An 18437-nucleotide genomic window follows, 5' to 3' on the forward strand; every position below is an offset into this window, starting at 1 on the left:
TTTTGGCATTGAAGTTGTTTAATGTTTGTGGGTATCATCCTGGTAAACCCTCAGAAGACACAACTCCTCCTACTAGGGGCACCTAAGGGTTTAAAGGCTTGTGGCACATGCTAAGTGTCATCGGGAGCCCTACGAAAGTGGCGTAGTTTAGTTCCTTATTTTTGCTTTAGAATTTGTTGTTTTGATTTTCATTTGAGCTATATTGAGAACTCCTGTCCTTTGATACTTTGTTTGCTCGAGGACGAGTAAAGGTTAAGTGTAGGGGTGTTTGATGTGATAATTATATACATATAATTATACATCTTTTACATGCAATCTTGTATTGTTTAGAGCCAAATTGGGATTTACGTTACCTAAGAATTGTATATTTGCACATTACAGGTGCCTAGGAGCATACGGGACGAATTGGAGTCAAATCAGAGCAACGATTGAAGAAAATTGTAAAATCTGCCAGAACAAAAATCCGATCGACCGGGCCCCAATTCCGATTGATTAGACCAGCCCAGATCGCGATTTCTACAATTTCCAAAATGTCCGTAAACATCCTAAACTCATGTGGATCCGACTCAAAACGATACCAATCATCATTATAAACGATTATGGGGTTTTGAGGGGTATAAATAGGTAGTATTTAGAGTTTTAGGGGGAGATCTCACACATAACAGGGATTAGAGATAGAGATACTTCCGGTGTGACTACACATAGAGCATTGGATATGTTAGGGAGATCGATCGTCATTAAAAGAGAGGAACTAAGGATTAAGGGACCAAGGGAGTTGAATTGGATAGGTGAGGTGAAATTAAGTACCCTAATGCTTCCCATCTTTGATTACATTTGTGTTTACTTAATTGCTCTTTTATTCTCTGTTTTAGTTTAGCTAAAAACAAACCAATCACTCATTCTTTTCACCCAATTTACACAGTTATTGTTTGTTTGACATTGATTTTAATTGCCAACATATCTTCGTGGGAACGATAATTTACTCATCTCTTTATTACTTGTGTGATTTGTGCGCTTGCAATTAAATCCAAAAGTAACGCATTCCGGATTGGGGCGTACAATATACACATATATATAATATATGTATACATATGCATATTATTTATATATATATAATGTATGTTGCCTAGTCAGTATAATTTCGGGCCAGGCCGGGCTTTGGCCCGCGGGTCAAATGATGACCCCTATATGGGTTGTAAGGCATCGTTCATTAAATTTTTGATTCGTACCTATCATAGTTTTTAGACCCAGACCGACCCACCGGTTCGACCGCAAAACTCATGAACCGACGCCCTCCGCAGTTTATTTCTTGTAAAAGATCGTTTTTACATCTAACCGTAGCAAACCGCGAAATAAACTGTAAAATCGTAAAACTGTGACCCTGACCGTTTTAATGAAAACTCGCTTGGTGAGTGAGATCGGCAATGGTGGGTGCAGATCGATGCAGGTGGGTGAAGATTGGTGCAGCGGGTGCAGATCCGTGCAGATCCGTGCGTGATGATTGCTAATGAATCTGCAATTTGTCTTGCAGAATATTCAAGATAAGAGATGAAGATGAGAAGTAGAAGAAGAAGAAGAAGAAGTAGATAGAGGAGAGAGAGAAGAGACAAACATAAGAGAGAGAATTCAAATATGTTCGCTAGATTCAAAATAGGCAATCTACCAATATATCATGTACAAGAAAGAGTCGTTGGCTCTTGTGATAGACAGAATAAATAAATGATAAAACAAGTATTTGAATAAGAGCCAAGAAAGTCTTGGGCGGGCCTGAAAACAATAAAAGCTCAACACGAAATACTAAACAAAATAAGCCCAAAATCTTGATAAATAACAAGTCCTAATGTGAAGCCCAATTCTGATTAAAGCCCAGCCTGCTAGTCTTCAAGAGGTAGACCAAAAAGAGCTAGATCAAACACGAACCAGACTAAGCAACATTAGTACCAGAGGTGTGACGCCATAGACGAACAAGGGAGGATGCAACAACTTTCTAACATCCACCCGCAAGCTAAACATGATAAAGGATCATGTTGAGCTTGGAAAGCAAGTGCTGAAGACGAGCAACTGAAAGGGCCTTTGTGAGGAGATCCGCAGGTTGCTCAGCAGATTTGAGGTATTTTAATTTTATCATGCCTTCTTCCACCTTCTCTCTGGTGTAGTAGAGGTCAATTTCAATATGCTTTGTTCTTTCATGAAATACATGATTAGTAGCTATGTGCATGGCAGCTTGATTGTCACAAAATAGATCCATACGATGAGAAATCTGTATTTGTAATTCCTTGAATAGACTGTTGATCCACGCGTATTCACTAGTTGTAGATGCCATGGCTCGGTATTCAGCTTCAGCTGAAGACTTAGATACTGTTTTCTGTTTGTTTGACCTCCAGGAAATAAAAGCTTCACCAATTTTGACCATGTAACCTGTTACTAAACGCCTTGTGTTTGAGCATGAAGCCCAATCTGAATCACAATAAGCTTTAACCTGCAAGGGGTTAGTTGTAGGATAGAAAAGGCCTTGTGCCAAATTTCCTTTGATATATTTAACAATGCGAGTAGCTGCAGTCATATGAATATCAGTAGGATGTTGTATGAATTGGTTCAAAGTGTTTACTGCATAACTAATGTCTGGTCTTGTTAAAGTAAGATACATTAATCTCCCAATAAGTCTTCTAAATTGTAAAGGATCCTCTAATGGTGTTCTTTGTGTAATGGATAATTTGATGTTCATATCTATTGGAGAATTGTGTTGTTTAGAAGTTTGTAAACCTGTATCTTTTAGAATGTCATATGCATACTTTCTTTGACATATATATAATCCTGCTTTTGTATGACTAACTTCCAGCCCTAGAAAATATTTTAAAGGACCTAAATCTTTGATTTTGAAGCAGGAACCTATGTAAGTTTTAACTTTATTTATAAGAGTGATATTATTCCCTCCAATTGCCATGTCATCTACATATAATAGTAGTATGACTATGCTAGTTTTATCCCTCAAATAAAACAAGGAATAGCCTGACTTGCTTTGATTAAATCCAAATTTAATCAAAGCATTTTTGCATTTTACATTCATTGTCTTGAAGCTTGCTTCAAGCCATAAATGGATTTCTTTAACCTACAAACTTGATTGTTGTTATGATTTAAGTAACCTGGAGGAGGTTTCATGTAAACTTCCTCTTCCAAATCTCCATTTAGAAAGACATTATGTACATCTAAATGGTGTATAGACCATTTGTACATTGCTGCCAGTGCTAAGAAGATTCTAACAGTTCTGATTTTGACTACAGGAGCAAAGGTTTCCTTGTAGTCAAAACCTTCATGTTGGCTAAAACCCTGTGCCACAAGTCTGGCTTTATGCCTTTCTATTGTGCCATCTGAATTGTATTTTATTTTGTAAATCCATTTTGAACCTATGGCTTTTCTACCTTTAGGTAAAACTGTTAATTCCCAAGTTTTATTCTCTTCTAAAGCTTTCATTTCCCTTTCCATTGCATCACACCAGTGTTTATCTTTAATAGCTTCTTTGTAATTTGTAGGTTCATGATGAGAAGAAATAGCAGCAGCAAAATGCATATCAAAAGAATTAAGATGTTGATGATGCATGGAAGATGAAACATAATCACAATAATAGTCTGCTAAATAAACAGGTTTCCTTTTATCCCTAGTGCTTAGACTCTTACTGTGGTCATTTTTGGCTTCTGTAACATTGTGTTCCACAACGTTAGTATTCATATCTTCTCTATTTTCCTGAGCATGTAAAGATTCTTTATTGTTTTGATTTTTAAAAGGAAATTCATGTTCTAGAAAGTGAACATCTCTAGATCTAAAAATTTCTTGAGTCTCTAAATCTAAAAGTTTATAGCCTTTAGTTCCAATAGGATAACCTAAGAATAGACAAGGGGTTGCCCTGGATTCAAATTTGGATCTAAGAGGCTTCTTTTTTTGGCTATACAATAGCATCCAAAAACTCTGAAATGTGTGTAGTGTACTGTTTTGTTGTATAAAATTTCATATGGTGACTTATTGTCTAAGATTCTACTTGGAATTCTATTAATTATGTAAACAGCAGTTTGTAGACAATAACTCCAGAAATTTTCTGCCAAACCAGAATGTATTCTGAGAGTTCTTGCTACATTTAAAAGATGTTGATGCTTTCTCTCTACCACACCATTTTGTTGTGGTGTGTAGGGACAAGATCTTTGATGCATTATGCCTTCTTTAATGTAAAAATCATGCATAATGAATTCTTTTCCATTGTCTGTTCTTATTGTCTTTATATTTTTCTGAAATTGTGTTTGGATAAGTTTTACAAAACTTTTAACATAAAATCTAGTTTCATCCTTAGAATGCATGAGAAATACCCATGTCATTCTAGACATATCATCAACCAAAGTTAGGAAATATTTATATCCATCTAATGATGGAGTGGAATTTGGACCCCAAATATCTATGTGAATCAAATCAAATATTTCATTAGATGTAGTGGTACTAATACAAAAAGGTCTTCTCTTCATTTTGCCCAAGTGGCAATCAATACAATCAGAGACATGATGATTAATAGGTAAAGGCAGGAGCTTGGACACATTCTTAGCTGGATGTCCAAGTCTCATTTGCCAAGTCTTAGGATCTATTACAGAATTTATACTCCCAAAATGTCATAGATGTCTTGATGTCTTGATTGAAGAGATATAGCCCTTTAATTGTGATTCCCAGCCCAACTTTCTTCAATGTGGCTGCCTCCTGTAAGTCACATTGATCCTTTGTAAATATTATAGAACATTTATTGTCCCTAGTTAATTTACTTACTGAAATTATATTGAAACTTAAGCTGGGAACACAAAGAACCTCATTTAAGCTTATATTTCTGGTAAGCATGACTCTTCCCATATGAGTTATTTTATGTCTTTGTCCATTTGGTAAAGTGACAAATGAATCATATACTAAATGTGATGGTATCAAATAATGCAATGTCACAAATAATATGACTAGATGCACCATTGTCTATGATCCATTTAGTTGTATGCTTCTTAAAATGAGAAGAATTTTGACCTACTACTGCTGCCACAGTAGCCACATTGTTTTGATCATCAGCTGAGCCATCTCCTTGATTGGACTTAGTTTTGAGAAATTCCATAATTTGTTGATATTAATCACTGGTAAGCTCCATTCCAGTTGGTTTATCACTTCCATTTGAATTGACTTGATTGACTTAGTGATTCCTGTTGCTTGATTGATTTGGCTTGAACCTCTTTGATGAATTTGGAGGAAAACCATTCAATTTGAAGCACTTGTCAATAGTATGATTCTCCTTCTTGCAATAGTTGCAAAAAAGAGATTCCTTATTGTTTGAAAAAGACTTGGAAGAGTTTTCAGAGTCCTTCCTCTTGTTGTCAGAATTCCTTGATTGATTGTTTCTGAAGTTAGGCCTGGGATTCTGATTTGCGCCAGTGTTGACAAATTTCTTGACAGCCATAGCTATGGCTTCTTCAGAAAGAGATTTCTCAATACTAGTGACCTTTTGTTTTCTTTCTTCCTGATGCACTATGTTGTAGGCTTTGTTTGCATATGGCACTGGATTCATCATTAAAATTTGGCTACTTATGTGGCTGTAGGCATCTGACAAGCCCATCAGAAACTGCATAAGCCTTTCCTTGGTTCTCTTGGCCAACAGAAGTTTATGAGTGTTACAGGAACAGCAGGTTGGGATCTCTTCATAATCTTGTAGCTCTTCCCACAGCATCTTGATTTTGGTGTAGTACTCTGTAACTGTCAAATTCTTTTGCTTGATATTTGCCAATTCCCTATAAATTTCAAAGATTCTTGTATCATTTCCCACTGAATATGTATCCTTGAGATCCAACCATACCTCTTTTGCAGTTTTCCAGGAAGCAATGCCCCCTAAAATTTGAGGTGAAACACAGTTGGTCACCCATGTCTTGATCAAGCTGTTGGCCTGAATCCAAAGTCGATAGGATGGATCTTGAGAATCTGGAACAGGTATAGTCCCATCTACAAACCATTGTTTGTTTCTCGCCTGCAATGCATTCATAAAATTGGAACTCCATACATGATAGTTGGATCCAGTCAACTCCAAAGAAATTAACTAGCTAATAGCAAAGTCATTAGGTAAAAAGTTGTATGGATTAGATAAAGGGTTTTGTGTGGAGATATTCAGAGACCAGGCATCACAGTAGATGTAGAATGGGTTGGGATGGTGGGAAAAGTGGTGTATATAGAAGGAGTGGGTAAGATAGGTTGAGAGAAAGTATTGTTTTGTGATGTTGAAAAATTTGTGCGAATATCCCCATTGTATGGCAAACTTCCAACATGAAGGTTAGCTATTAATGGAGGTAATGTAGAATTACCCCTCATGAAATTTGTAGCCTCTGAAATCGCAGCGGAAACCAAAGTGGATGATGGTGGATCAACACCAGTAATGTGTTCTTGCTTCGATACCATGATTGCTAATGAATCTGCAATTTGTCTTGTAGAATATTCAAGATAAGAGATGAAGATGAGAAGTAGAAGTAGAAGAAGAAGAAGAAGTAGATAGAGGAGAGAGAGAAGAGACAAAGATAAGAGAGAGAATTCAAATATGTTCGTTAGATTCAAAATAGGCAATCTGCCAATATATCATGTACCAGAAAGAGCCATTGGCTCTCGTGATAAGACAGAATAAATAAATGATAAAACAAGTATTTGAATAAGAGCCAAGAAAGTCTTGGACGGGCTTGAAAACAATAAAAGCTCACGCTAAACAAAATAAGCCCAAAATCTTGATAAATAACAAGTCCTAATGTGAAGCCCAATTTTGATTAAAGCCCAGCCTGCTAGTCTTCAAGAGGTAGACCAAAAAGAGCTAGGTCAAACACGAACCAGACTAAGCAACATTAGAACCAGAGGTGTGACGCCATAGACGAACAAGGGAGGATGCAGCAACTTTCTAACACGTGAAGATCGGTGCAGGTGGGTGCAGACTGCAGATCGGTGATAGTGGGCAAGCAGCAACGTGTAGGTGAAGATCGGTGATGGTGAGCAAGTAGAAGCTTGTGGGTAACAAAGAAGGCTAGGCGACGAAGCAGCATATCAAAGATTTAGAAGCTGCAGATCCTACCACGCATAAAGGTGGAGACGAAGAAGAGCGTCTCTGAGATTCTCCACTCTCGAGTCTACTAGAAACTCCATTAGTCCATTGTATTATTGTAATCTCTAGTATAATATATAATATATTTAATGGGACCCTCCACTATATTATATCATATCATATACTATATTATATAATGTATGTACTATATATTTGGAAATGTTAAACGAAATATATTACATGTTATATGGCTACATGAAAATATAACTATATAATTGTATATATTTATATACTATATAGCTAAATATTTATTTTTTTATTATTTATTAAAAACCTGCGGTTGAACCTTCATCGTAACGGTTGAACCTCAAAAACCTTGACCCTTCAACCTCGACGTTTTGATACACGGGTCAGTTTTAAAAACTATGGTACTTATGCTAAGACGATCCTAGAAAGCTTCCGCTGCGTGTCTAAATTAGTTTTAGCAACCAATAATTTGTTCTATTCAACAACGAATACACAAAATTTATTCACCATACTATTTCCCATGGAGATGAAATCTAATTCTTCTCATCTATATATCGTGGATTCTTCATGACACTTGTCATGCCCCGATTTTCACAGGGAAAGGGCATGCGAGAAATGGACGAAAATACCTCCAGATCGAATGACAAACGTGGTGCAACATTGCATAACAATGGTGCCAACCTGTCGAATCAATCCCATACCTGTAAGATGCCAAAAGTGGCCCAAAAAATTTTCTCAAATGCATAATTAAAAACGCAAACCATAAAACATGTCTAATCCATGCACAACAAGCATTCGGATACCCAAAAAATAGGAATGTCTCATCCGGTGTCTAAACACCCAAATAACATAGGATATAATCCAAAAACATATCCAAGAATACCATGTGTCGCAACCGGGGTCACGACGCGGATCGACGTTGGAGGATGAAAAATGTTCAGAGTCACCACCAATTGATTTAAGGTGCAATTGGACACCGTAAAGACCTGCGAACCAGTGAAAAAGGTACGGAGATCGATTGAGTGTGGGAAAGGTGTTAAGCACCCCACAACTCCCGTTTGAAAACGATTACCCGGATTAATTTAATGGCTATCTTATGGAAACTTACTCTTTGCAAGATATAATTGTTTTGAGAAAATGTTTGTATGAAAAATACTATCAACTTATGATAGTTTTGGAAAAAAGGTTTGAAATAACACTATCAACTTATGATAGTGTTTGAAAAAAGTTTGGAATATTATTATCAACACACTTATCAACTTATGATAGTGTTGGAAAAAAAGTTTAGAATATTACTATCAACTTATGATAGGTTTAATGAAAATACCCTACCAATTTTGATAGGTTAAATTTTAAATATCAACTTATGGTTTATTTAATAAAATGTCCTACCAACTTTTGGTAGATTTAATTTTAAACACCAACTTATGGTGTAAATGATAAAATGCCCTACCAACTTTTGGTAAATTTAATTTTAAACACCAACTTATGATATAAATAATAAAATGCCCTATCAACTTTTGGTAGGTTTAATTTTCAATACCAACTTATGATATAAATGATAAAATGAAAAAGTGTCATTTATCAATTTAATCTATTATTGCCAACTTATGACAAATTCATAAATGAAATCAAATAAAACCCATAATTCAAATGAAGGGAATCAACTTATGATTTCCTTAATTGAAATGACTCATATTCAATTTTAAACTCATCCACAATGGTGGTCCATCTTTAGCACACACCGCCCACAAACAGAGCAATGATGGCAACGCCTGTCTGCAAAGAAACTAAATTCTGGACCACTTAATGGGTCAGCCTCCCCTCTTTCCTCATCAACAGAAGGTCTCCAATTAGGAGGCACACTACCAGGATCAATCAAAACCATCGAAAAATAGCTCCATAATAACATCATCGGTAGCAAGTGAAAGAGGATCAAAACAGCAAGAGAAATGACGGAATTCAGGTCACCGACGTACAAAGCCGGGCCCTAATTGGTCAAAACTACAGTGTAATAGGTGAGACCCCCACCCTGAGCACCAAGAGTATCATGATCGAGCCCAGGCCCTTCAAGGCCGTGCAAAACTTGAATACATTCCAAGCCATAACAACTCCAGATCTGTGAATCCGGTGGATGCTGCCAATATTGGATCAATTGAATGATGTGGAAGGGCGGCATGACCTCCTTTTCCGCTTATTTATGCTTCAAAGAAGCCACTCCCAGCCAAAAGAGGACCAGCTCTACCTGCCACTTCACCGATGGGTAACTGCAACATGTATTCCAAAGATAGCACTAACATTCTCTAATGCTCCTGCATCAACTATTTGTTTTGCTCCAGCACCTCCTTCCTCTGCTGGTTGGAAAACAAGAATAATTGTACCCTTCAAATCCTTGCAATACGCCTGAAGGATCTTTGCAGCACCGGTGTAGGCATCGGCTAGGAATCCTCCGATTAGAGGCGTCTTTGTTGTGACTCCAGTCCAATAATTGACGTTCTTTGCTGCTGTTTTGAGGTCTTGATGAAGGACTTTAGTTAGGTATGAAATCAGATTTGGAGCTATTCCAAAGTAGCTTAACCCCTCACTGAACTCAATTGTGATGATAGAAAGAGAGGTTTTCCATACACCAGTCGAAGCTCGAAGAGGAACCCTTCCTTTCTTTTCACAAATGAATCATGAACCCATTTATCTTCTTCAGCTGTTCCCTTTCATCCTCCTATGACACAAAACCCACCTTTTCTTTTTAATTGGAGAGATTGTTTGATTGGAACAAAAAAAAGTAGATAGATCGACAGAGAGAGAGAGATATTATTATTGTTTTTTTAGTGCAGGATCCATGGATGGATTTTAGACATGATTGAATAAAGTAGTCGCACAAATGGTCCACTATCCCACTAGTCTCCATTAGTATCATTGTGCTTATAGTTGTATGACACAAGATCACAGAGTGTGAATCCAACGTGTGCAATGACAAAATTTGCACTATGATAAGGTTTGCATTTATTAACTTTGTAGAGATCAGCAGATCCAGCAACACAAGTAGCAAAATCCCCTTTCATACCAGTATCACCCTTTATAAATCTTCTTATGTCATCGTGATACTTCCCATTCCACTCAGCCCACCGGTCCCAATTGGGAAATCTTCCAACAAGATAAAGGCCTCCACAATCCCAAGGCTCTGCAATAATTTTACATCTTGACCGTATGACATCTTTAGCAATTTCCCTAATAAGTGGTGGAGCCTCCTCTTTATTTGTTTTTGTTTTTTCTTCTTTTTTTTTCACCTTCTCCCCTTATTATCATTTTTTCTCTCCACTTGCCGACACTCCTCTCCCCTTTCTTCTTTTTTTTCCTTTCTTTTTTGTTCTCTCCTTTTTTGTTTTTGTTTTTTTCTTTCTTTTCTCCTCCATCATGTAATCCATGTCATGAATGTAGGAAATCAACTTTGTGTTTTGTTTGTGTGTGCGCATGCCCTTTCTCTCTTTTTTCTTCCACTCTTTTTTTTAATTTTTTGTATTTTGTATGTTTTTTAATTTTTTGGATCGGACGGAAATTGGTTACTACACCATGCCAACATCATAATATGTCTAAGAGCATAATTAACCAATATCAGAGTAAACAAGGTAGTTCTACTAGCAATTCAAAGTGCAAATCAAACAAAATGGACTACACCCGCATCACGCGTCCGGCAGCTGTTCCTTAACATGGTCACCTAAAAATAAAGGTAAACAAAGAACAAAGAAAGAGAATAGGGTGAGTCAAATGCCCAGTAGAATATAGAAAGTTAATGACTTGTGTCAAAAAGGAATTAAAAGTAGAATTTGAAGACAACATGAATAAATCGGATATGACGATTCATAACCCATGCCTATGCAATCAATGATATAATATTTTATCTATGTATTCTTAAATCCAATGTAATTATTTAGTAAATAAGTACATTTCAAACATCAACAGTCATCGAGGGTATAATAATAATAACCTCAATAGTCAACCGTTATTTAACCTTGCCATGATCCTTTACTGGTCTTTCATCGGAAATCGATCATCAGTTATTGCTTAACTAGGTTCTAAGTACACCTAGCAGGACATCCGTAGCCTTATTTTAGGTATTGGCAATTCCAATAGCCTACTTTCGACTAAAGAATCTTGGGCTAAGAGCTTTGCTCAATCTTAGACCCCTACGATTTTGGTTCCTGACCAAGAGCCTTGCTTAGTCCGGATCAGGAATATTAGTTGTGTCAAACATTTATCCAATCAGTAATTCCAATGTAAAATCCCATCAAAATTCAGGATGCATGTTGTATTTTCAAGAGCTTAAATATTTCCATATCAACATCCCTTATCCACCCATTTTCCAAAGACAAGTAACTTTAACAAAATCAAGTTGTATTCTCTTACCCAACTTGGTCTCATACCCCATAGAGCCCGAAAAAACCAAGTGTAAATATTATAGGTAGTTAACTTTAGCCCAGTCACACCGAGACTCATAGGTATGCACAACTCTATCTTCCTAGGCCCAGATAGGTCCCATTCCCTATTGAGCCCAAGAAAACCGAGTGTTAAATATTTAACTACATATAATATTTAGACTTACGTATTTAAACATATATATATAATATAATTTCATTGTATGTAGTGATTTAAAATATGTGTATCATATAAAACCATGCATGCATATACCACCTTATTCTATAGGAGGAATCAAGAATGTTCATCAATCGGGAGCTCAACAAATTCCAACGAAGAAACCATGGAGAACAACTATAAGAATGAGTCCAAGAATTTATAAGATTTCGTAAACAACTCTAGCAACATAATCAAAGGAAGACAATGAGATCAACAATCTCTAATACACCAAGGAATATGAATTTAATCAATAGAAAGACACCAAAAATTTCAATGATCAAAATACCCTAAGGACTAGGAATTAAATAAATTAGAAGTTCAAGAACATTATACCATGGTCATTTAAAAAACTAAGTCGAAATAATGATATGCGAACCGTTTATTCAAGGAATTCACTTATAGCCAAACAAAGAGTGATTTACACAAGGATCACCACCTCAAGAATAAGCAACAACAACAATATTGAAGCTTAAGAGCCCCAAAGATAAGAAATCCCCATCTCTCCTCCTTAGCGTTTTACCGAAAATCACCAAATTGACCCACATGCGCACCAATGCTTTCCAAGTACTATCCATTAAGTCAATTTCTCATAAACAACACAATTTTACATTAGCAACCTATGATAATTAATTCAAACCCAAAAAAATCCTAAAATACCCATAACCCTAAAATCTCAAATCACCCAAATCCCCAATTTCGAGCTTTTAGGTTAAAAAGACTTACTAAGGGTGTAGAACCAAGTAAAATGAAGGGATTAAAGCTTCCTTTAGGCCTCCAAAGATCCAAGAACTCAAGGATTCGAGTTTGGGTTCAAATATTGAAAATTGACAAAAGAGAGAGAACGGAATCATATAACTTAGAGAGAGGGAATTCATATTCCATCTTGAAAACAAGTCAAGTTAGAATAACCTTACCTTGTTTCATGAGCTTGGATGGTTGGAAGAAGGATTTTTAAGAGGAAATGAGGTTTAGAAGTGTTTAGGTTTGGGTTTCTAAAAGGAAATCACGAAATGGGTCTTTTAAAAGCATTCATGCGTGTAGATTTTAGTGAGCCGTCCGAACAGGTTATGACCTGTACGTCTTTGTTTGTGTTTCCCCTATAGCTGCCTGGATAGCTGAACATGTCGTCTGGACAGTTACACCTGTTTTCAACAAAAGTCACTTAAAACTATCCGGACAACCCCAACTCACTCGGTATTAATTTCTAATAATTTTTAAACTTCAAGTTTGACTATTCAACTTATCTACCCAACTCAAATGGATACGTACTCAACACGTGTCAATCCTACAAGGACTCTAAAAGTACGGGGTATTACATCCTCCCCCACTTAAAAGAAATTTCGTCCGTAAAAATTAAATGTGTATTGGTAATCGAAAATAATGTCGGGTGCTTTTCATGTGCCTCTAACTCTAATTCCCAAGTAACCTTCTCTACATCGTGGTGTTGTCGCAAAATCTTTATAAATGAGATGGACTCAGGACACAAAGTTCTCTCCTTTTGTCCATCTAAGGTATGTATTGGTTGAACTATATAAGAACAATCATCCACTAGCTAAATCTCTACTCAAAATAAATCAGTCTTACTACCATTATTAACACTCCATGAAGCATAAAAATTTTAAGGTACCTAAAATACCTTTAAGTACACCTCCAGTGCTGGAACAAATTCCAAAATTCAATAAGATATGAATACCTAAAATCTTACTATATGTTGAAGCATATCACCTATCATTTGATTTCAGAGCACCCTCTAGGGTTGGAAAATAATGTCGTAAACCGTTTCAAAAGTGGCCATCCGATAACCACAACATAAACATCCAACAACCAAATCTCACATTCGTCAAGTAAGTCATTTAAATGAATAATCAATTTGAACATATATATATATATTAGATCAATAATTTATTCACACAATTTATAGTCTATCTAAGACCCCAATAACCTAATTCCGTAATCATAATTTAAACATCTTGAATAAATATCACCATGTCTACACCTCTTAAATCCATCCAGAGAAAACAAATGGTATCTCAACAATATTAGATATAACTTCCATTTGTTTTACCATATAAAGTTAGTGTAACAAAAGAATCATCAAATTACCAATCATCAATACCTCCAATATCAATTAGGTATGTGATCGCTTACTTATATTTGATAGGAACTTATGAATTGATCTTTCATGTGCAAGCTTAGACTCTACACACCAATTCATATATCATATATAATAAAAGACATTGATGCCAATATGTCTTTTCTCATATTACATGCTAAATATATTTTATTCAAATAAATAAATCGAGTTTGAATATTATATAAAATAATGGCCTTTAGCATATTATTCCTATCAATCTTCCACTTCTGCTCAAGGCCGTGACGATACACATCTTATTGCCAGGCCCTCCAAGTGTCCCTCAAATGGTTTTGTTGGTAAGCACTTGGTGAATGGATCCGCCAGGTTATCCTTTGATGCTATCTTCGTCACTACGACGTCACCTCTCCGTACAATCTTTCGTATCAAGTGATAATTGCGTTCAATATGTTTTCCTTTTGAATGAGCCCTTGGTTCCTTTGAATTTGCAATTGCTCTGCTATTATCACAGTAAAGTGTAATAGGTGACAGAGCTGTAGGCGCCGCATTCAAGTCTATAAGAAAGTTCTGGAGCCATGCTGATTCTTCAGCTACCTCAGAGGCTGCTACATATTCAACTTCCATAGTGGAGTCAGCAATACAAGATTGCTTAACACTTCTCCAACTAATGGCTCCACCTCGCAATGTGAAAACATACCTTGAAGTTGATTTCCTGGAATCTCTGTCTAATTGAAAATTTGAATCTGTATACCCAGTGGGTATAAGCTCATCAGACTTGTAAACCAGCACATAATCTCTCGTTCTCCTTAGGTACCTGAGTATGTGCTTTACAGCAATCCAATGTTCCATATCTGGATTAGACTGATATCTGCTAACTAGATCAACCATATAACATATGTCCGGTCTAGTACACATCATGGCATACATGAGGCTTCCCACTACCGAGCCATATGGTACTTGACTCATTTTCTTTATCTCATCAGCATCCTTAGGACATTGATCTCGACATAACATGATTCCATATGTGTAAGGAAGAAATCCTTTTGGAATCTTTCATGCTGAATCTTGCCAGGATGGTGTCAATATAGACTCTCTCAGATAGGCCCAACATTCTTTGTTTATGATCTCTTAGTAGTTTGATCCCAAGAATATGGCCGGCTTCTCCCAAATCTTTCATTTCGAATTGACTACTCAACCAGACTTTAACAGTAGATAATATAGCTACATCGTTTTCGATGAGTAATATATCATCTACATAAAGTATTAAGAATACTACCACACTTCCATTGCTCTTCTGATAGACACAAGGTTCATCAGAGCATTGCTCAAATCCATAGGATTTTATGGCCTACTTGAATCTTATATTCCAAGACCTGGACGCCTTCTTGAGTCCATAAATAGATCTCTTAAGCTTGCACAATAGGTGCTCTTGGTTCCTCGCTACAAATCCATTTGGTTGCACCATATATATGCTTTCGTCAAGACTTCCATTTAGGAAAGTTGTTTTGACATCCATTTGTCATATTTCGTAATCATAATATGCTGCAATGGATAAAAGTATCCGGATAGATTTAAGCATGGCTACCGGCTAAAAGGTTTTCTCATAATCGATCCCTTCTTTCTGAGTGTACCCTTTCGCAACAAGCCTTGCTTTGAAGGTTTCAACCTTCCCATCCACCCCCTTCTTTCTCTTGTAGATCCACTTGCAACCAATAGGTTTTACACCATTCGATGGTTCTACAAGTTCCCAGACCTTATTTGAGTACATGGACTCCATCTCAGATTTCATAGCTTTCTTCCAAGATATTACATCTTTATCTTGGAGAGCTTCTTTGTAGTTACTGGGATCAGTACCTTGTTTAGTTGGGATCATTTCATACACTTCACCCAATAGAGAATATAGACTAGGTAATCTAGTTACCCTCCCACTACGACGATGCCTTGTTTGTTCGTTTGGAGTATTTTGATGTGATGATTCTGTTCGATTTGTATCAGGATCTTCACGTTGATCTGGTTGATTCCCCAACATATCCTGATCATCCATTTGTACAGAATTAGTTTAGGATTCCATAATCCTCCCACTGTTATGTGGTACTGGATCGTTATCCTCAACTAGTGTTCCTTGAGTTGTTTGGTTTCCTTGTGTCTGCCCTGTTAATTTTTCAAGAACAATCTTACTTTTGGGTTTGTGATTCGTCATATAGTCTTCTTCTAAGAATTGGGCATTGGTGCTGACAATGACCTTCTGATCCTTAGGACTATAAAACAAACCACTTTTGGTACCTTGAGGGTATCCAACGAAAAAACATACTTATGTTCTTGATTCCAACATCCTAGTGTTCCCTACTAGCACATGGGCCGGACTACCCCATATCCGTCTATGGGCCAAGCTAGGCTTTCGCCCTGTCCATAATTCAGTAGAAGTAGTTGATACTGACTTAGAAGGAACTAAGTTCAGAATGTAGACAGCTATTTCTAGGGCATAGCCCCAGAAGAAATTAGACAACTCAAAAAAAATCATCATCGATCTTACCATTTCCATAAGAGTCCTATTCCTCCTTTCTGTCACACCATTTTGATGTGGTGTGCCTGGCGTAGTCAGCTGGGATGAAATCCCTTCTACATTTAAGTATTCCATAAACTCTCTCGAGAGGTATTCACCACCATGATTAGATCGTAGTGATTTGATACTCTTTCCTAAACACTTCTCCGTAACTGCCTTATAGCTTTTGAACATCTCAAAATTTTTAGACTTACGGTGTATTAGGAAAATGTATCCATACCTTGAGTAGTTGTCTATGAAAGTGACGAAGTACTCATAACCTCCTCTTGCTTGGATAGTCATTGGACCACACACATCAGAATGTATCAACTCCAAACATTCTTTGGCTCTATACCCCTTGGCCGAAAATGGCCTCTTAGTCATCTTACCTTCTAAACATGATTCACAAACTGGAAGTTCCTCAACTTTTAATGAACTCAAAGGTCCATCTCGTACCAGTCTAGTAATCATGTTTAGATTTATATGACCTAAGCGTAGATGCCAAAGATAAGTTTGATTTGGTTTCGAAGGTTCTTTTCTCTTAGATGGCAAAATTGTTGAGTTATTCAATTCATTACATTTAGCAGAATTTGGACTTATAATGTAAAGATTATCTACCAAAGTACCAGAACAGATAAAATGTTTATTGTACCTGATAACAACAGAGTTATCAAACTCAAAACAATATCCATTCAAAGATAAAGATGGAACTGAAAGTAAATTTCGTCTCATAACTGGTACAAAAAGACAATCATTCAAAATTAAAGTCCTGTCACTACTAAAACTCAAATGAAAAATGCCTACTGCTTCTACTATTAGTCTTGTCACATCTCCCAAAAGCATGTAACTCTCTTCCTTATTTGGTCGCCTGGTTTCCTGGAACCCCTGCAATGAATTGCAAACATGATTAGTGGCTTCAATGTCTACACACCAAGATCCAATAGACACAACCGTTAATTGTATTTCGACAACAAATAAAAGAAAGTCTTCTGACCACAGTGAAAACACTTGCCTTTCAGCTTTTTCACTCCACCTTGAATACCCTAGGAGTCGATTGATTTATTCTTCTTTTGAGTCTTTTTCTTCTTCTTACCTTCCGGTTTAGTAGAAGATCCTTTCTCATTCAGATTGACCTTAGCTTGCTTAGGTTGAAGTTTCTCTACTCCTTTAAGCTTATTGAGAAGTTTTGACAACGTATAAAGTCTTTTGTTCATGTTATAGTTCAGCCAAAAATTCTCATTGCTATCAAGAAGAGATTGAAGGACGATATTGATCTGGCTTTCACCATCAATATCAGCAACAAGTACTTCGAGCTCATTCAAAAGACTCATCATCTTAAGAGTGTGCTCACTTACATTGGCTCCTTCATTCATTTGGGTGTTTAGGAGTGTTTTCATGGCAGTCTGTCTTGCGGCTTTGCCTTGATCACCAAACATCTCCTTTAGACTATAAATAATGTCATAGGCACTTGCCATATTCTGGAGTTGTGTTTGCAACACGTCTGACATTGATGCTAACATGTAGCATCTAGCCATTTCATCAGCCTTTTTCCACTTCTTGTGAGCACTGATTTGCTCATCAGAGGCACCCTCCTCATGCAATTCAGGACATACTTCAGTCAACACAAATTTGTACTCTTCAGAGGTGATCACAATATCCAAATTTCTTTTCCAATTGACATAGTTTGTTCCATCCAACTTATGGTCTTTTAGTATAACAGATAATGGGTTGAATGCAGGCATTTTGAAAAAACTAAAAAATGACATATTCAAAAATTAATTTATGGCATACATGATTCGAATTATCTAAAATTGTACCCAAAATCAATCATATAATTCGTTAACAATCAAAACACTTTAGCATGAAATTTCCTTTCTCGATGGGAGAATAAATTTCATGCAATTTAGTTCACATTAAATTTCATTGTCTAGACAACACGCCGTGTCAAATGTAAATTTAATTAGTTAACTTGCTTTGGTCTTATAAATAATGGTATTGATTTCGATGGGAAATATTTCCATAATTTATAGTTAAGTGTATAACCATCACTTAATCATAATCTCACCATC

At 36.5% G+C, this 18437-nt stretch overlaps 2 protein-coding genes across 2 annotated transcripts; both read right to left on the bottom strand.

The window, feature by feature from the left end:
- Positions 1–2005: 2005 nt before the first annotated feature.
- On the bottom strand, positions 2006–2944 carry LOC120008711 (uncharacterized mitochondrial protein AtMg00810-like). The gene has a single exon (XM_038859093.1). The coding sequence runs from the start codon at positions 2942–2944 to the stop codon at positions 2006–2008; it is 939 nt and encodes a 312-aa protein (XP_038715021.1).
- A 14467-nt stretch (positions 2945–17411) lies between these two features.
- LOC120008712 lies at positions 17412–18110 on the bottom strand. The gene has a single exon (XM_038859094.1). It carries the CDS (start codon positions 18108–18110, stop codon positions 17412–17414), a length of 699 nt encoding a protein of 232 aa, XP_038715022.1.
- Between the last annotated feature and the right edge of the window lie 327 nt (positions 18111–18437).

This window comes from Tripterygium wilfordii, chromosome 11 (genome assembly GCF_013401445.1).
Source record: "Tripterygium wilfordii isolate XIE 37 chromosome 11, ASM1340144v1, whole genome shotgun sequence".
NCBI classification, from domain to species: domain Eukaryota; kingdom Viridiplantae; phylum Streptophyta; class Magnoliopsida; order Celastrales; family Celastraceae; genus Tripterygium; species Tripterygium wilfordii.